We start from the raw sequence: 20,606 nt of genomic DNA, 5'->3' as shown, positions 1-20,606 counted from the left end.
ATTCAGAATTATTTTCTGAAACATAAAAGAATAACAAAAGAATATATGACCTCTTTTGCAGCATAATATTGTAATTCTATTTTTTTTCTTACATAAAGATAAGTTTTAGCCTAAATATGGAACTTGCTGAGCACACATAGAGCAGATTAGCCTGACTCCTCTAAGGTATGTAGATTTTGCTCATGCCTTGATTTTTTTATTGCCTTTTCACCTTCGTAATTATAATACAACATCTGCTCAGTCACTGGTCACCAACCCTTATTTGCTGATGCCATCCCACTATGGCACAACCATTCATGTGTGATTGCTGTAGCCAATCGGGAAAGATCTTGCTGGGAAAGGTTAGGTTGGGCACACAAGGAATAGCTTTGGGGGCAAAATGTTGCAAAACAAAGGGCTGCATTAGCCTCTTGCCAGAACGCTGAAGGCAGCATTTAATTAATACCATCATTTACATAAGCATCTTTATCTAGCTTGGATACTCAGGCTGATAATAATTGCTTGTACTTGTATTTTACTTGGCAGTTAAATAGAAATTGAGATGAGGTCACCCAAGGGAGGGAAAAACAGCTATTACAGAACTAAACAAAAAGAATTCTGCATTAAGTTTATTCATTTATTTTAATTGCCAAAGAAGCAGAAAGGAAATGTTTCAGTAATGTGATACTGTAAAGACTTTAAACACAAATTTTATTTTAACATTGTATAGTTTATGTGGAAAAGCTTATCTGTGCTATTGTAACAATCAGTTTGTTTTCTTTTGAATTGCAATATTGTTTACTTAAAATATAATTATTGTTCATGGTCAATCGTTTAATGCATTATGATATTGATATTGGAAGGAGAATCTAATTCTGGTTAGTTGCTATTAAAGCACATGGGATAAACAATTCAGCATTTTAAATGATGTGCATGTAACCACTAAGCCTTGTTAACGTCTTTTTGTTTATTAGGATACTGTATAGAACAGGGTTGAACTGCAATATGGAATGTACATGTTATAGTAATCTACAGATTGTTTGACCAAAATCCATGGTTTGTAAATAAACCAGTTAACTTATTCAAATAAACATATTTTGCTTTATTCTGAAAAATATTCAAAGCCATCTATAAGTTATAAAGTGTAATAGCTGGATACATCCTATATGTTAAGCCACACAAAAATAACCTACATTCTGCCAAATATATACAAATCTAGTCAACAGGTATTGTATTTATGAGCTGTGCCTGTTATGTTGACACCAATTACTTACATGTCCCTGTTATGTTGACACCAATTACTTACATGTAGTCAAAGATATGTTGTTTCAGAAACATTAACTATATATCTAAAGAATTTTGTCATTTACAGTATATTATATTGAAACTTCATCCCTTGAATTTGCATGTCATCCTTATGCGAGGATCATGCTAATCTTTTCTGTATTATTCTAATACAGTGAATGTGCAGCAAATATAGTAGACAATAATAATAATAATAATAATAATAATAATAATAATAATAATAATAATAATAATAATAATAATAATAATAATAATAATAATAATAATAATAATAATAATAATAATAAAAAAAAAAAGTTGGAAGGGACCTTGGAGGTCATTGAGTCCAACCCCCTGCTCAGGCAGGACACCCTACACCATTTCGGACAAATGGCTGTCCAGTCTCTTCTTTAAAACTTCCAGTGTTGGAGCATTCACCGCTTCTGGAGGCAGGTTGTTCTTAAAATTAGATTGTCTTAAAATTGTATTCAACTTAAGTCAATTACCATGATAAAGTAAAATTTGGTCATCCAACTTATTTCTCATTTAGATTTTTATCCCACCTTTTCTTAGGAATTAAGGCATTATATATAGCATTTAAGGGGTTAAACTATCCCATTCCTTCCTCAATACTTACCAGCCAGCAGATCACACTGAGCCAACACAAGCTGTAGGTGCTCAAACACTGGAGGTTTTTAAGAAGAGATTGGACAACCATTTGTCTGAAATGATATAGGGTTCCCTGCTTGAGCAGGGGGTTGGACTAGAAAACCTCCAATGTCTCTTCAACTCTGTTATTCTGTTAAAGTTGGGCATCATGGTAGAATGAATGAACAGGAGGTCAGATTAGAAGAGAGTTTTGCAAGGGAATTTGACTGGGAAGGAGAAAAGGGATGGAGTAAACTGACTACTTATCTCCAGAAACTAATCATCTAAGTGAAGTTCACTGATCAAGGAAGCTAAAGCCTCAAGGTCTGTAAAAGTATAGCATAGATATTATCTTTTAGTTCCTAAAGAAGAATATAAAGTTACTAACAATATCTAATATTACATGAAGACCAGGAGATTTCAGGGGATAGGATATATCCTATATATATCATAACAAATGTACAATTGTCTGCTGATAAATGCATAATTGTGAGTTTATGCTCGGCACAGTTAGCTTCTAGCTAGCAGTGAGCAAGTCCTTTCCCTTGAAATAAAACAGTTGAATTGGAGATGCTTAGACAGCCTGAGATGTATATTGACAAAACCTTCTAGAATGCAATAACTTTGTCACCGTTCCAAGATAGCAGCTCCTGTCGGCTCAAGGAGAACAAGGGTCTTGGAGAAGGACCCCTTTTAAAAATAACAAAGACATTCCTGTAGGAAGCACACAGTCATTCAGTGATGAACCCACATTGGTCAACCCTGCTAAGACAGGCCAGATCAGGAGATTCCACAAGTCTGACTGGAACTATATTTTATTGATATAGATTATGGTGAGAGAATTTTGAGAACTTGACTGAGTCACATCAGTGGTTCTCCTCATAGCTGTGATGCCTCACTGGGGAAGAAAGTGAAAGACTTTAGTTTGTAGGTGATTCAATTAACCAGGGTTTGTGATGGGCATATACATTGCATGGCGACTTGCCTATCTGGTGCAAAACATGCAGGCATCATGAGATGTTTAGATCAAGTACTGGGGAAAAAGCAGTGGCTAGGGTCATATTAGCATCAATTATATTGGAAAATGTAGTTACCAAATCCTAGATACCAAACCAATTTAGTTTGCTAGATGACATCTAAGATTGCCAAGGTGGCATTTTGAAAAAAGCTACTTATTTGATGAGTAGGGCTAACTAGACAAACAGAGTTTAGGGATCTCAGTCTTTGGATGAGACAGTAACATTAGGCAGAGGAATATTGTATAGATTTATTAGACACTGGAGAGTGTTTTAGCACAAGCGAAACTTATAGAAAAAACATCTACTCAGACTGGTGCAAAAAACCTGGCAGAGTAATTTTTAAACCAATTCTTAAGGGAATATGGACAGCTGCTAGACAGCATTTGGTTCAGGAAAGTACAGATATCAGAGAGAGGACCAGTGCTGGAAGTGGGCTAATGAGTGATTGTGTCAATTGGGAGATGAAAGGGAGACAAAAATGCTGTGAAAAAGGTTCATGCCAAAATGTGAAAAATATGTGACATACTGCTGTTTCCGTGTTAGTGCTACCAGCTTCTAAGGCCAGATAGTGGATTTTGAACAAAATAGATATAGTGAGTATAACTGAAATCTGCTGGAATGGAGAACATTAATGGGCTACAGTCATTCCTAGATGCAAGCTTCATAGTCAAGACAAGGATAGGCTCATTTTAGAAGGTTTTCTTCTTTATATCCAGTAGAATATCTAACATACTAGGGGAAAAAAACCATATTTGTTCATAAAATCACTATCTGGCGACTGTTCTTTGTAAAATCGCTACAGTATTAAGCCACAGTGTCCATTGGTTCTAAAGGTTCCAATATAAGCTTCAGCCCTCATATATGTATGTGCAGTATCATCACACATAGTCAGAAGGGGCAGAACGTGCCTCAAAATATTGTAGTGAGAAATTCCAGATGTGACGAGAGCTTTAAAAAGATTTCTTGAATTAACTGAACGTTGAACCAAACGTTGAACCATGTAAATTAAATTTTAGTATATAATTTTTATCAAGGATTTTGATAACAGTAGCAAAACTGATAGAAATTAAACTTAAAAAAAAGAATAGTAGGAAAGAAAAAATGCAAGTAAAAAAGAAAAAAGACCAGAAAGGATATTAGGAACAAAAAGAAAAGAAATACATAAATGACCTCCAACTTTCATTACAACAAATATAAATTTAGCAATATTTCATCCCCAATAAGGTTATAAACATATATATCTTCATCCCATATCCCATCCCTTTATAAATCCATTGAACATCAACTTTTCAGTTTTTGTTTTCAGCAAAAAGTCTGTAAAGAGTTGCCAGAACTTTGCAAAAATAGTCTTATTTCAACTATGACCGAATAAACCAGCTTTATATCCCTTTCTTTTACTTCTAAGTCTTAATCTTTAGTCCACTGAGGTATTGTAGGATTTGCTTTCTCTTCAGTTCTTCTTTATCCTATTACTCAGACTTCTTCAAGGGTTTAACAAGCCACTTCTCTAGATCCAATAAGAAAACATTTCGCTTGTATCTCCCTTTTAGCCTTTAAAACTCCAGCCAGGGTTTGTTTGTTTTTTGTATATCCAATAAAGCTTACTTTTCTAAATCATTCTCTTGATCTGTCATTTGTAGTTGCACTTTGAGTATTTTCTCTGTCTTGTCAAACAAAATTTGTTCCACATCTGTTATTCTCTCATTAACATCTTTTGGACATAATCTGTCCATATAAATCAGATACCCATTTTTCAAAGATCTTTAATATTTCTGATATAACATTTTGTGTCATTTTGTAAGTTTTAGTTAACCAACACCAAAAGCAGGCTTTTAGTTCCTCCCCCCCCCTTATACTTAGAATGCTGAAGATTTTTTTTTTGTAATGGAAAGACTAGATCTTATCATTTTCATTCAGAAAATCCATGATTCAGTAAGTACCATCTCTATTTTAAAAAAAAACACAAAAGGTCAAAAGCATTTAAAAAGATCTTCAGGGAGCTATTAGAAACTGAGCTAGCCAAAATAGAAAATGGTACAATATATTAGGATAAATGAATACTGTATCATAGGCCAGAAGAATTAGAATTTTTAAAACAACCCTGGGCAGTCCTACAAAATGGCTAATGCAGAATACCTTTTCACAAAAAAATAGCTACCATAATAATAAAATGCTTACTTACTGAAAACTGTCTTTGGGGGCAAACGTCTTAAGACCGGGGTCCTCAACCTTGGCAACTTTAAGACTTGTGGACTTCAACTCCCAGAATTGAAGTCCACAAGTCTTAAAGTTGCCAAGGTTGAGGACCCCTGTCTTAAGACAAGGTTTTTAACTACACAGTTTTATGAAAGATGACTGAAATGGGATGAAGAAAGCTGTTACGTAGCATCACATTCCTGGGTGTGCAGCTAACGAGTAGGCTGACTTGGTCGCTCAACAGTGTGAAACTGGTGAAGCGGGCACAGCAGCGCCTGCATTTTCTGTGCCGCATGAGAAATGCACATCTTCCTTCCTCTGTCCTGACCACTTTCTACAGGGGGACAGTCGAGAGCATCCTGTCATACAGCATCACAGTCTGGTTTGGAGGCATCACTGCTTCAGACAGGAAGGCGGTGCAGAGAGTGGTGAGAATGGCCGAAAAGATCATTGGCAGTTCCCTCCCTCCCATCCAGGACATAGCACAGAAGCGNACAATAAAGGTTATCTTATCTTATAAGAAGAATTGTAGTTAAAGCCTAGGTCATGCTTGATTTCTGGACATGTCCTGGCAGCATTATAAGGAGTGGTTTTTCATATATATTTTCATTTATATATACATTTCTCTTGTTACTTTCCAGTCTAATCTTCATCCCTGACATTTCTTAATGGTTTCCTGTCTAAGTACTGACCAGGTGTGACTCTTCATCCTTTTTTGAGGTTAGCCTAGTCAGTCAGTTTGGTTCTGGATGTAGACGAATAGACATCAGTTTTCTAAACTGAACTGAGTGTAAAGTATAGGGATTATATAAACAAGCCCAACTCCACCTTCTAGTCTATTAGGGGTGCTCTATAATTTCAGTTTACCTTTATCTTTCTGTGGACAATCGGACACTTAAACAAAGCATTAACTAATCACTATTTTCACTTTGTAAGAAATTCCTATGAAGCTTATACAGTAATGAACTCGGAAAGATTTATACAGAAGATGGTAAAGATTTGCTTGCAACATGGTGCTTTCTATTTCATTATAAATAGACGAACAAACAAAGTGTGGTGTTGCACGGAACCTGAAGGAGATCTACCGCAGTGTAATGATTAAGATGAGGACTATGAATCAGGAAATATAAGTTCTACTCTATCCACCACCATGAAAGCTCTTTTAGTGACTTTGGACTAATCACTGTCTTTAAATCCAACTTAACTCACAGGACTGTGCTGGTCAATGACTATAATTGTGGAAGCCCAGAGAGATGAGTTTGAGCAGACAATATTGTGACTGTTACAAAACATAAGAAAACACTAAAAAGAGACTCAGAAAGGTTCCCTGGGGTGTAGGAAGGAGAAAAGGGAAAACAAAACCAGACTTTTGACATTCTGTTTAGCTCAGTAAAGTTCCAGTCATTCTTGAGGAGTCTATTTCCCGACCTGGCTTACCTAAAAAGGCCGACAATGGTAAAGATTTATTTGATTTGAGAGTTGTTAAGTTGAAAAATTAAAGAAGGATTAGTATTCAGGCATCTTGAGCTCCTGAATGTATGATGTTGAATATAGATATTAATACATTCAGGAGCTCAAGATGCCATAAATAATCATCTATTTTAATTAATAATTAATTAATGTACCAAAGGAGGTTCCTGCAGTCACGTAGATGTATACCATTTGCATTCTCTATGCTCAGTGCATCAGGGATGTTCTTGTAGACACATATTTCAAAGTTCCTATTCTGGTTTCCACCTATTACTATTGCAATACTCCAGGTATATGTACTGGTAAGTACTATTGTCTCCTTTTCATTCAAGTTAGTATCTACATAAAAAGTTTGTTAAATTTTCATGTTAATGAATGTGACAAAATTCCAAGAGACTAATTCCACAACTCTGCACAAATTAAACACTGACCATGGTTTATAAAATGTAGATTAGCCATTTGTCTTGTCAAGTTACTAAATGTTGCTTTTAACTGTAGAGATACTCATGGCAATTTCTTTGTTATGTGTGATGTTCCTCAGTGTTGTGAGATCAAAAAGCAAGATGGATAAAGCCAAGAAGGAACTGACAAACTCTTTGGGAAGAAGTCCATATCCCCCATATCCCAACAGCCAAAAAGTAGACTCTACTCCAGGAACCAGCTCAACTCCAGTGAACACTTCCTACAGAACATTCAATAAGAAATATCCAGTGGTGAAGGAACGTGGATTTTATTCTGATGTCCTAACACCTGGTGCTTCAGATCTCTTGGGTGTAAGTATATAGAATCTCACTTCTCTGCCTTTTTTTAATATACAAAAATACTAATATAAGATAGATATATAGATATAGATATATAGATATAGATATGTGGGAAAAGTGCTTTGAAGCATATGGAAAAATAAATAGCACTTGTCTGCAATTTCTTGCATTAAACAATAGTTTGCTTGGAATTGCACAGCAACTAGAGAGAATAGCCATAGAAACCCAGGAAAATATAAAGCTGCATAGTGGCACAGTGGTTATAATGCAGTACTGCAGGCTAATTCTGCTGACTGCCAGCTGCAAGCAATTCAGCAGTTCGATTTTCACCAGCTCAAGGTTGACTCAGCCTTCCATCCTTCTAAGGTCAGTAAAGTGAGGAAACCAGATTGTTGGGGGGTGTACTGTGAAGCGGTGTATAAGTCTAAGTGTTATTGCTATTAAAGTGTTGCAGATAGATGTTATGTGAATGTCCCTGTGTTCTTCAAGGCACCTTTTGGCCTTGACTCTGAAGCACTGCACAGCCCAAGCAAATATATAAATTCTGGATCTATCTTATCAATAGGGAGTAATTGCTGATTTTCTAATTCCATTCTTTGCCCAGTTTCTATCTTTCTTCCCCTCAAGCTGTTCTTAATTTGGATAGGAAGATAGAAAATAGATTGTTTTCAGTTCTCTTCTAATTTCTAAGGAGAGAAATTGCCAATGGTGAAAGAAAGTAGCAGATTTATTCAATAGTATCTCAGATGCTTTCATAATTAGCTTGGCTTTCCCATAATTGTTATACAAGGGCATCCCATATGTTGTAATTCTGGCTTCAACTCATTTGCTTCAATAAAATTTAAGAGCTTGAAATTAAGTTTTAATAATTAAACTGAGAGAGACTAGACTAGGAAAAACAAAATAGAAATGCAGGTAAAGATTGATTTATAATATCAGAGGTTAAAAAAATCTACTTTATGGTTATATGGAAGTCATTCTAGATACAGTATGATTCACAAACTGTACCAGAAGCTGTATTCAAATGTGTCCATTAGATGTTTGAATTCTCAGTGACTTCTGCAAGAGACAGTGCAGATGGGGGACTATGATGTTTGTATGTATCATACTGAGGATTGTAAATATGATGTTTCCTATGTTTATATTTATCCCAAACTTCAGTACACATAGAAACAACTGCAGGTTCACAAGTGATTATTTTCTGAACTAAAAGTTCCACTCATCCATACATTCATGCATCCATGAATAACTATTTGACTTAAACTCAGATAGGGATCTGGCAGGCTTATGGTAGTACTGGTAATAGTTTATCTATATCCTTTGCCAGACTTACCTAACTCATTGCTAGATTTGAATTCCAGCAGAACTGAGTAAGGATATCCATTGTGCATAATACCTGGTCCTTTATAAAGGCTCCAAAATGCTACCATTTTAATAAGGGTTCCACCAAAACTGAGTAATTCCACTTGCTGCCTTTCTTAAAAGACTCCTTGTAGGTATCCAATGAAGGCCTACTACTTTATCCTGTTTGGGTGGGAACCTCTCTTGTTCTGAGAATATATTTTTCTTTAATAGCTATCTTTTGTTTTGTCTTCTTAAAATGTTCATTTGGTAATTTTCAATTTATTGTATGACCCAAGGAGTGACAATCAATGCTCATGATAATTACATAAGGATAACAATGTGATGCCACATGCAAAGGGAAGATAATTATAAAGCTTCCATTATATGTGTAGATTTCTGCTCATATAAGTGTGTAGTGGGGTGCCCCAGGGCTCTGTTCTGGGCCCAGTGCTCTTCAACATCTTCATCAACGATTTGGACAAGGGGATAGATGGGGAAATCATCAAATTTGCAGACGACACCAGGCTGGTAGGAATAGCCAACACTCCAGAAGACAGGCTTAGGATACAGGAGGATCTGGACAGACTTGAACACTGGGCGCTATCTAACAAAATGAAATTCAATGGTGAAAAAAGCAAGGTTCTACATTTAGGCAAGAAAAACCAAATGCACAGCTATAGTATAGGGGGTACCTTGCTCAATAGTAGTAACTGTGAGAGGGACCCCGGAGTCCTAGTGGACAATCACCTAAATATGAGCCAGCAGTGTGCTGCAGCTGCCAAAAAGGCCAGTGCTAGGCTGCATTAACAGAGGGATAGAATCAAGATCACGTGAAGTGTTAATACCACTTTACAATGCCTTGGTAAGGCCACACTTGGAATACTGCATCCAGTTTTGGTCACCACGATGTAAAAAAGAAAGAGTACAGAGAAGAGCAACAAAGATGATTAGGGGACTGGAGGCTAAAGCATATAAGGAACGGCTGCTGGAATTGGGTATGTCTAGTTTAATGAAGAGAAGGATGAGGGGGGACATGATAGCAGTATTCCAATATCTCAGGGGCTGCCACAAAGAAGAGGGTGTCAAGCTATTTTCCAAAGTGCCTGAAGACAGGACAAGAAGCAACGGGTGGAAACTAATCAAGGAGAGAAGCAATCTAGAACTAAGGAGAAACTTCCTGACAGTTAGAACAATTAACCAGTGGAACAACCTGTCTCCAGAAGCGGTGAATGCTCCAACACTGGAGGTTTTTAAGAAGAGACTGGACAGCCATTTGTCTGAATTGGTATAGGGTTTCCTGCCTGAGCAGGGGGTTGGACTAGATGACCTCCAAGGTCCCTTCCAACTTTACTACTACTACTACTACTACTACTACTACTACTACTACTACTACTACTACTACTACTACTACTACTACTACTATTATTATTATTATTATTATTATTATTATTATTATCAGGTATGCAGGTAGTCTTCGACTTATGACCACAATTTATGTTGCTAAGTAAGAACTTTGTTAAATGAGTTTTGCCCCATTTTACGACTTTTCTTGCTACATTTGTTAAGTGAATCACTTCAGTTGTTAAATTAGTAACCTGGTTGTTAAGTGAATCTGGCTTTCCCCATTGGCTTTCTTACCAGACGTTTGCAAAACATGATCACAAGACTCCAGGACACTACAACCGTCATAAATATGAACCAGTTGTCAAGCATCCGAATATAAATCACATGACCATAAGGATGCTGCAATGGTCGTAACTATGAATAATGGTCATGTCACATTTTTCAGTGCTGTTGAACCTTCGAACAGTCACTAAATGAACTGTTGTAAGTTGAGGACTACCTGTAGTTGTTGAGAATCTTAGGAAATTACATGTCACTGAATTGGAGATTCAATATTTTCTTCTCTATATTTTGTACATATAGAATTCTTGATCTTGCTTCTTCTTCAAATCTTTCTTGTGTTTAATTTCAGGATATGTGTACTGGTCCCAATGTGCACCAAGATTTATTGCAGCAGTCAGAGCTTGAAGAGCACACACCAGAAGGTAAACATACAGCAAAGGATACTGTCATTACTTTTCTTACTGAGTAATAGGGGAAAAAAGTTGAGCTCCTGGAATCCAGCAGTGAAAACAGTGAAGAATGAGAGTTGATCATATAGTGTCAAAATCAGCAGAGCACCTGAGTAGAATAAAAACAAACCAGAAAAATTGTAGGTTTATAAAAAAGTATATGTGGCTACAATTTTTCTGTAAAACAAGTGGGAATAAACATCAAGAAAACAAATCTCCAATTGCTTAAACTCCTTGAACAAATGTTTGATTTTGGTTTGGAGATATGAGAGATGGCACAATTCTTATTCTAAACACCGTGTACTTTTGCATAACAACAATATTTTAAAATATATGAAATGTTGGCAAGAGGATGACATTTTGGATAGCGATAAATAAAAACTAAGATAATCTCAAAACAGCCATAGTTCCACAAAGCTCTTACTCTTTATGCAAAATGAGCAGGCCTGAGAATGCTTCTAAATCACTCTGTCAGTGGATGAACTGACTAAACAAATGCCAAACACAAACTAACCAGGAAACAAAGGTGTATTGATTAATTATGTGCCAAGAAACTGGTGTCAATTCTTAGTGACCACATTAGTAGATTTTCACCTGTTTTAATGTCTCCAAATTGACCCTTCAGATCTTCTAATGATGTACTCTTTATCATTGTAATTTAATTAATCCACCTTGTGGCTGGTTGTCCTCTTCCTCTCTTTCCCTCCACCTTTCCTGGCATTATAGTCTTTTCCAGCAAGCTAGGTTTGCATAATGTGTTCAAAATATGATAATTTGAGCCTCATTATTTGTGCCTAATGTAAGTACTCTGAACTGATTTCTTGTGTAATCTGTTTGTTGAGTCTTCTCCAATACCAAAGTTCAAAACCATCAATACTTTTTCTATTTGGTAGACGGGTGGCCATGTACATTTGTTTAATAAATAAATAAAAATGTCCTCCTCCTTCAAAGGCCAACATTCGGTTTCATAGAGTGTCACAAGGAAAACCGATGCCAGATGATTCTAACCTTCATAGGTATAGACCCAGCATGGCATCTGAATATATTTTTCAAGCATGTCATTGTTACCTTACCAAGTGCTAGCCTGTGGTATATTTCTTAACTGCTGTTTAGTATTAGTATTGATCCTAAAAGGCTATTCACCACTTCATTCACCAATGATCTTCATTATCTTATTCTGGTTGCTGTATCTGTTATTACTGATTTGGTCTTCTTTATATTTAATCTTAGTCCTTTTTCACTGTGCTCCTTGACTTTCATTACTATAGCTTCCAAAACATTTTTATTTTTGATCAAAATAGCATAATCAGCATAATGTAGATTATTGGGTTTTTTTCTTCAGTTTTAAATGATGCTCACCTTCTTCTAATCCAATTTCCCTCAATATATATTCAGCATCTAGGCTGAATAAATAAGTGAGAGTATACAGCCTTGTCTCACTCCTATGCTGCCTGGAGCCAGTCTATTTCACAATGTTCTGCCCAGACTGTGGTTTCCTGATATGTGTGAAAGTTTTGCACAAGACCAAGGAAAAGTTCTGGGATTCCCATTTTCCTAAGCACCCTTCATAACTTTATACAGAGGAGAAGCTGATAAAAGACCTTTCTATAATCACTGAAGCCCTTTTTGAATTCTTCCTAGTACTTTTGGCTGTAACGTTGCCTCAGCAAAAATGTCACTTGTTACTTAACTTTTTCTAAAACTAGCTTTAACGTATGCATCTCCCTTTCCATCTAATATACATTGGATGGTTCTAAGCATTACTTTGCTAGCGCATAAAATTAAAGAGATTTTATAATAGTTTGCACAATCTATTAAGTCTCCCTTTTTGGAATTGGTATCTAGACTGACTTCTTCCAGTCTGTTGGCACTATGTAGGTCTCTAGACTTTCTGGTATAGTTTAGTCCAGCGGTTCTCAACCTATGGGTCGCGACCCCATTTGGGGTCGATCAACCATTTCATGGGGGTCGCCAAGCAAGGCTGTCCGCCATTTTTTTTCCCTTTTCCGGCGGGTGCCTTACCTCCCTTGAGCTGGGCCAGCTGGTGGTCGGCCTGCTCTGTCTCTGCCGCTTGCCAGCTACGCCTCGGCCGGTGCAGGGGGTGGAACCACACATGCGCGGCACTCCCGGGCAGGGAAAGTCCTCGACTTACGACCGGTTGGGTAGTCCTCGACTTACGACCGGTTTAGTCCTCGACTTACGACCGGTTGGGGGTCGCGGCATTAAAAAGGTTGAGAACCACTGGTTTAGTCAGAACCTTTACTGATTCCTCTTCTGTTGCTTGTCATATTTCTGTAGACATTTCATGAGCTCCTGTAACCTTCTGACATGGAAATGATCAGAATAATGCCCTAACTTCATCTTCTAGCACTAGAGGTTCTTGTAAATAGGAAATCTCTTCAAAAGTATCTCGGGTATAGACATCTCTGTATAGAATTTCAACATACTTTTCCATGCTTGCTTATCTTCTTTGAATCAGTTTCTGTCTATCCAGTGGTGTCTTTCAGTATACCAATTTGAGGTTGAAATTTTGTGAATTTGTCTGTTTCCATCTTCAATGTCTTTATAGATGTCATTGTAATTCCGATTCTTCTCTCCTCTAACCCCTTAATATATGGTTCACTATTATATGAAATCCCAGGCTTTGTAACTTATTTAACAATTTGATTAAAATATATTTTCTGAGAGGTCTGAATCTAACTTGGTATGTCCAAATATAATTCCTCATTTGTTGCAATAATAAACCATTCCCCCTCAAGTACTGACGGGCTATCTCACTTGGATATCTATTCAAAGTATGCGGGTAGGCTGCATGACCTGAAGGGCCTCTTCTGGTTTTAGGATTCAGTTATTCTAAGACTTAAACCCAAAAATTTCCATTATTTTGGAGGAATTATTTTTATGTTGGGTTGTGTCCTAGTGAAAGAAATGTAATCACACAGAATTAAATCTCAGTTCTGTATAACCAGAACCATTACTATGCTTACAAAATAAATAAAGGAGAAAACATTTCCAGCAAACCCATACCTGCATGCCTAAAATGCAGAATACTGTCAAATCTAAAATTAATGATGCAAAATCTAAGATTGATATGGTAGATAGACGAACAAGCTCAGAAATCTCCTTCCCTTCCTAATATAGGTTTATCACAAATTTAGTTCAGGTGACCTTTTATGATTTGAAGTTGGTTCATAATGGGCTTTGTCTTATTTGGATATTCTATTTTAATTTTCTTGTTTCCTCTTTCTAGCTTGATAGTAGAGATACAATAGGGATCATAACACAGCAGGTTCTCTGATGCAAGTTGATTTATTAGTATCCAAAGTTATTAATAACCAAAGGGTTATTACATTGCCCACAGTTCCTATGGTATTCTGTGATGCTGAGCGTAGTTGTGGCAGTGCCTAGGTACATATTTGATTACAATACTTACTTTAGCTTCCATCAGGAACTTCCCTCACTAGGTAAAAGGACAGGAACAGGCAACTGAAAAGGGATGAGGTGATTTAAATTAGATTCTAGCACCTCCTTGCCCTCCTAATCATTGTCTTGAACTTCTAGCCAGTCTTAACTTAGAACAGAGCTGATTTTTTTTTTAAAAAAAGGGAGCAAATAATATATATTGTTTCAATACAGAGGATCACTCAATGTCAAGAAATCACAAACAATTGGGCAATTGAAACAAACTGCAGATATGTTGTTTAAAATAGGACAGGGAGAATAAGAAATTACATCCACATTACTTTTAATCAAGAATCAAGATGCTATGGCCCAAGAGTAAAACAAAATGCTAATTGGGTTTGCTTAGGATTAAACAACTCTTAGTCAGCACTGTTGTACAAACATAACCTACTAGACAATGGAGCAGTTCTGTAGCTCCAGTTACTTAATTCTTCAAAAAAAGGAGTTGGAGATTGAGAGCAGCTGAAAAAGGAAGGTTTTCTATACAAACTCATTGGCATTGTCCTGGCAGCTACAAAACATGCTTCTTTTCCACTAATTGGTTCCCATGCCCAAGCCAAACCTACTGCTGTCTGGCTAACCCATGGAGAAGATGCTAATGAGATCAAAACTTGGCAATGTTTTCTGATATAAGGGACTAATGAATACTAGATATTAGTTGTGGGTTACAATTCTATATTCCTCCAAATTATGAGGTTTGACCAGTGTGATTATATGCTACCAGAACCATTATGATTAGATTAAACTTATATGAACTGGACCTCTAGGAAATCTTTTCATGTGTTGTGATAAAAATGAAGATTATTTAAGGAATATATATATATATTTAGCTATAAGGAATTTGAGGAACACTAGTGCCTCAAAGCCTTTTAGCTGACGTTTACAAGCCCTGTGTTAACTGCTTTCTATATTCTTATTTCCTCTATTGGAATTTTTCCTCCAGATTGCTCAGGGACCTCATCTTATGGGAGCTTATCATAACAAACCTAGGATCAAAATTAGTGTTAGGATCTAAATTAGGATGTGAATGACTGGCTCAGTAAGGTTACCCAGTGAACTTTCTGATTGAGTTGGAATTTTTGCTTACATCATCCTACACCTATGCACCCCATTCACTTTTGGTAACTAAAGAAAAGTTAAGTATTATTGATATTGAATGAAGCAGTTTCTCAGTTTATATTGTTATGTTTTCACCACCTCAACATAGAAGAGTGTATAATTAAATCAATAAACATTTATTCTGTGATTTTTTTTCTGAATTTTGTTTTTGTTAGTCTCAACATTTAATACACCAGAAAATATTGGACTTATCTTGGATAATCAGCAAATTGGACCAACTACACAAATTATCAAAGAGTCAGATTTTCCACTACAAGCATATAAGCCCAAGGTTCAAATTCCATTTGAAGTGCTTCCAGGACAATGCCCTCGAAAGATTGCAATTGAAAGGTATTTTCATCCTGAGTTCAATCAATCCTCTGCTTACTTATTTTATTTATTTTGGAAATATGTAAGATCACCCCTCTACAATGACTTTGGACAACATACAATAAAAGCAATTATACAATACAATTATTGGTATTACAAACTTGGGGGAAGAAGGCCTATTGTATTCACCTCAGGCACCTAATAGATCCTATAGATTTCCAAAGAGCTTTTGCAGAGTTTCCTGAAGCCTTAATGGGCAATTTTCCTGTGTGCCTGGCTGATCTCTGAAATAAGAGGTCGCTTGCAAAGTTTGATATAACTGCTCCTGAGTGATAATAATTTCAAGGGAATTCCTTGGTTTTCTGAGGAGCACCAGGAGATGAAACAGCTTAAGAGACACTTAAGGCGATGCTAGCATTACATGAATGCAACCAAACGTGGATAAGAGCTCATGTTCAAGCATATGCTGTGGTGCTAAGAACAGCAAAACATGCATACATCTCCGCTCAATTATTTAAAGTGAGTCAGTCTCCCCCCCCACCCCCAAAGGAAAATGGAAATGGAAGATCTGTTGAGCAATTGAAATGAATTTATAAAGCATATAGAGGATAAAATAATTCCTGCTCAGAGTTGAATGCCAGCTGAGCAGGTGCAACTGAGAGGAGGAGAAGACCTTGTTTAGTGAGGTGATATGTGATAGGTTCCTCCTGTGGATCCTGAAGAAGTTGACAAGGTTCTCTGTGCTGTTATCTTGGCCACTTGTAGGTAGCAAGACAATGAGTATGGGTAGTAGTAAATGTATCCTTGAGGGAGAGACTGTTATTATTCAGCCTTTCCAGTTTGTGCAGCCATATTATCTGGTGATCAACCTTCCAAGGAGTGCACATCAATGATGCAATGGTGGGTATATCTAAAGCAAAGAAGGGATGGGAGATCCCTCTCCCACTCACTCACACACACACACACACACACACACACAGAGAGAGAGAGAGAGGGAGGGAGGGAGGGAGGGAGGGAGGGAGAAAACTGCAAAGCAGAATCAGAGCATTATACTTTGCCAGCCTCTGTAGTTGATTTGCCAGTCAAATCTGTTTTTTCTTTGCTGCTGTTCAGCAGAGCAGGAAAAAAATTGCAGACATGGGATATTTAAGTCATAGTCCCCCTTTTATTACCATGGAAACAAATGAGTAGCAGCAAAAAGGCATTGGCCTCTAATGGAGCAGCTTTCACTAACCTTACAAGACTATAGGAATCTTGAAGCTCGTTCTCCCTATGCAGCTGCCTTTGCCCACTGTTCATTTTTAACAGAAACGGGATTTCAGAAAAGGGATGGGAGGGTGGGTATACTCTAAATAGGGAAAACCTGATGGATCAGAGTTTTCCCACCATTATTGTAGGCTTGGATTGGATTTAGGTATAGGTTATTCTGCATAAAATTGGGTTATCACTATCAAATGTATTACTTTTCCCATAACGCTAAAGTGTTATGGAGAATTAAAGCTGTCACTGACCACTAATCATGATAGCTATATTTTAGTTTTATTATTGAAACTTTTCCCAGTCTCAGGGAACTTGCTTTCATAAACACAATGAAAAGTATATTGTTTTCATGTCTTATTTATGAGCTTTCCTTATGTTTCACTCTGGCTATGGTGAGAAAAGGATTTGGACAAGGTGGTCTAATCTAGCATAGCTCCTTGTATATTCTTACATAGAAAGGTTCCTTGAAGAAACAATGATCTACTGATGGATGTACATTAATTTGGGATATTCTTCAAGATAATAGTGTAGGCACATTAGAAAATCAGTTAGAAAATCTTTAGCAGCATTTTTACGGTGGAGGCTATCTGAAATATAAGTTGATTGCATCTTTAGTAGCGATATCATTAGCTAATGAAGGGCTTGTTTAAATATAAACCATTTCTTCTTGCTGTTTAATTAGGAAAAGACGATTATATCTCAGCTTAGATATCACAAAACTTTTAAAAAATGCAGGAATAGATTCTAATGAGCTGATGCCAAGACACCAAGACCCGGCTAATTTACCAACAATTGAACAAAACAAAGACCCTCTTTTCCCCATCTATCTACCATTACAGGTAAGATGAGGGAATTATTGGTATTTGTGTTCCACTGTGGGGATTCCCAGGCCTATAACAGACATTTATCAAAATGTTTGTTATTTTATGGTTTTTCATCATCTTTTCCTTAGCATTTATAAATACCCAATTATTATTTGGAAGGTGCTGCTGTCCACTATGTCTAGCATGGAAGAGATTCATTTAAAAATTAAGACTTTGGTTTGAGTGGCGAGTAGTGCTTAACAGTAACTACATGTCTTTCATGGGGGAAAGTTTAATGATTGGGAGTCTGGTCCTACAAAAAGTAACGTACATAAAACTGCCTCAGAATAATGACTGCATTCTAGAGTTAACAGGACATTTCATACAGCCCAGGTTGTTTTTGAGTGAAATATTAATATGCAATTTCTTGATTATGATTATGTGCCATCAAATCAGTGTCAACTCTTAGCAGTCACATAGGTTTTCTCCATGATTACAACTTCTTATTTATTTAGATTTTTGATGATGAAGAATATGATTGCCGGACCCCAGAAGAGTGGCTATCTTTGGGGGTAGAGCCTGAATCTCCAGATCGGAAACCAATTCCAGGAAAAGCACTCTTACCTACTGATGATACCCTTGGACATGGTAAAGTACAGATGATACAGAATTAAGTTATAACAATGATTAAAAGAAAAAATTACAATGAGTTAGCTTTTATCCCCTCCAAGTTTTATATTTGGAAAATTAATTGGGAAGGAAATATGCTTTCTTAGTTTAAATAAATCTATTTATTTACCTGATTTATATTCCACGGCTGTAATATTTCAGAGTGATTAACAAAGTAAGACATAGTATAAGAACATTAAATAAAACATAATAAAAGAAAGCTTGGAACTAGCATAAAAAATTAAAATAATAATTTCACAGAGTAATATAGAAACTATTATAAATTAAAGCTGCTACATAATAAGTAAAAGGATGGAAAAAGTAGTTTTTTTACTGGAAAATAAAGAACATTAGTGGAAGTGCCAGATGAGCCACTTTGAAGAGACAATTCTACTAGTGGGAATTTTTCATTGCTCATGGCACTTTAAATAGAAACATCCTCCCCCCAAAATTCAGATTACACTCTCAGTGAATATATAGACTGATACTTACAATTTTTAAAAAAATATATAACTTGTCAGGAATATCTGATTTCAGCTTATTTTCATGGAAACTGATTCTGTGATGCTCAACATTTTGAGCTTTGATGTCAGTGGGTCTAAAGCCATCACATTTTTGTTGTACCTCCCTATGAAGTTTGGTATTCCATTACCTTTTGCACAAGTTATAATTTAAGAAGTAGTCTCTGATTTTTATCTCTTTGTCCTAAGTGCCCAACGTGAGATTTTTGTGAGATATTTTTTCATGAAACATTGAATTGTTAAGTTAGGTCTTCAGCAATTGTGAAAGAAAAATACTTCATTTAGAAACATTCTTTTGTCTAAATACACACACACACACATTGGTTAGTTTGTAAACAAAATAAATATAAAAAAAACAAAAATGAAAAAACCTAATTTAGAAGCAAGAAAAAAATAATATTAAAGCTTATAAAAAGCCATAATAAAATACATAAAATTCACAGCCAAGGTAATCCCATTGATTAAAACAATCAGTACAGCCACAGAACTTGTCAGCCTTACAAGTTTGATCAGACAAGAAACAGGACCAGATAAACTAATTCTTCCCTGTCCACATTTCTACTGCCGGCTCAGCTGCCTTTTATCTGTCTGGTTCCTTGGCTACATCTCTTTACTCTCTTTCCCAAAGTCATTTCCACATACAGAATCAGCTCCACCAAAGTCCCCAGTCCCCATGCCCATCGGAAAAAACATTCAGGGTCTTGCGCAAAGCCAACCTGTTCCTAAATCTATTAAAGTATTAAGAAAGTCTGGGATCAGGAACAGAAGGGATGATAATTGCAGCTGCTTGAAATGTAATTTTTGTAATTCCACTATTGTAATTAGGGCAATTGTGAAACTGTAAAACTGTGTTTGTCATTAATCCTTAAGGAGATCCAAAAAGCCACACACTGGTCTATAAGTGGATAAATGTTGGAGTCTTGGATTATGATGAAGAGTCAAAACTCTACTTGGTACATAAGACAAACAAAATGGACCTTGTTCGAGATCTCAGAGGGAGATGCGTAATCAATGGAGGAATGACAACTGAAGGTAGGTTTCGATTTAGTTATCACCAGAATGCAGGAAGGAAGGACAATTTCTATGCCAGTTAATTATATCTGATATATAAAAGCCCTGTGTTGTAGTGGAATTTCTGATCCCTTTTATAGAGAACAGTTGAACATCTTAAAATGGCTTTCTCCTTCTACTCGTATGCATATTACTGGCTGCATATTTGGTCATCAGTTGGCTTTTTATAATCCGTGCAGAGACCTTTGAAAGAGGTTAGGAGATGAAGTGATCAATCCCTGACCACATCACCTACAGTCACAGGAAAGGATAATAAATATATAATCCGATTTGTGCTCTGACATACAGTTTATCCACATCTCCTTGTCCTGGTACTGATATGAACCAATGTGCTGTAATGGCTAAGATATTGAACTGGGAATCCAGGTTCTAGCCCCTCCTTAGACATGCATGCTGTCTTGAGCTTGAAAATAAAAGGCAAGATATAAACCAAATAAATAGACTGTTTATTATTTGTTAAAGATAGCCCCTCACAACACAGCCTTCATTTCTGTGCTAGTCAGCCACTAAGCTTGATCTGACAGGAAACTAGGATTGACAAACAGAAGAAGCCCTCACCTATAGATATATCCTGTGTTGTTGCATAGAGCAGAAACCGGAGGAAGATACGCCACTC

At 36.5% G+C, this 20,606-nt stretch overlaps 1 protein-coding gene and 1 non-coding gene across 2 annotated transcripts in view; one reads left to right on the top strand and one right to left on the bottom strand.

Moving 5' to 3' along the window:
- Nucleotides 1–1,357: 1,357 nt before the first annotated feature.
- On the bottom strand, nt 1,358–1,464 carry LOC114922841. The gene has a single exon (XR_003810502.1). It is a non-coding gene; the product is annotated as a U6 spliceosomal RNA (small nuclear RNA).
- A 5,695-nt stretch (nt 1,465–7,159) lies between these two features.
- The window catches only part of DNAH1 (dynein axonemal heavy chain 1), a 155,559-nt gene continuing 142,112 nt past the window's right edge, over nt 7,160–20,606 (top strand). Inside the window, exons 1-6 of the mRNA XM_029284897.1 lie at nt 7,160–7,369; nt 10,677–10,749; nt 15,513–15,687; nt 17,609–17,765; nt 18,245–18,377; nt 19,790–19,951. Of these exons, the coding sequence (XP_029140730.1) occupies nt 7,160–7,369; nt 10,677–10,749; nt 15,513–15,687; nt 17,609–17,765; nt 18,245–18,377; nt 19,790–19,951 (910 nt within the window). The remainder of the gene's footprint in view (nt 7,370–10,676; nt 10,750–15,512; nt 15,688–17,608; nt 17,766–18,244; nt 18,378–19,789; nt 19,952–20,606) is intronic.

The sequence above is a fragment of the Protobothrops mucrosquamatus genome, unplaced genomic scaffold, assembly GCF_001527695.2.
Source record: "Protobothrops mucrosquamatus isolate PMUCROS unplaced genomic scaffold, P.Mucros_1.0 scaffold_152, whole genome shotgun sequence".
Taxonomy (NCBI): domain Eukaryota; kingdom Metazoa; phylum Chordata; class Lepidosauria; order Squamata; family Viperidae; genus Protobothrops; species Protobothrops mucrosquamatus.
The sequence above is the reverse complement of the archived record's forward strand: the minus strand, read 5'-3'. Positions and strand labels throughout refer to the sequence as shown.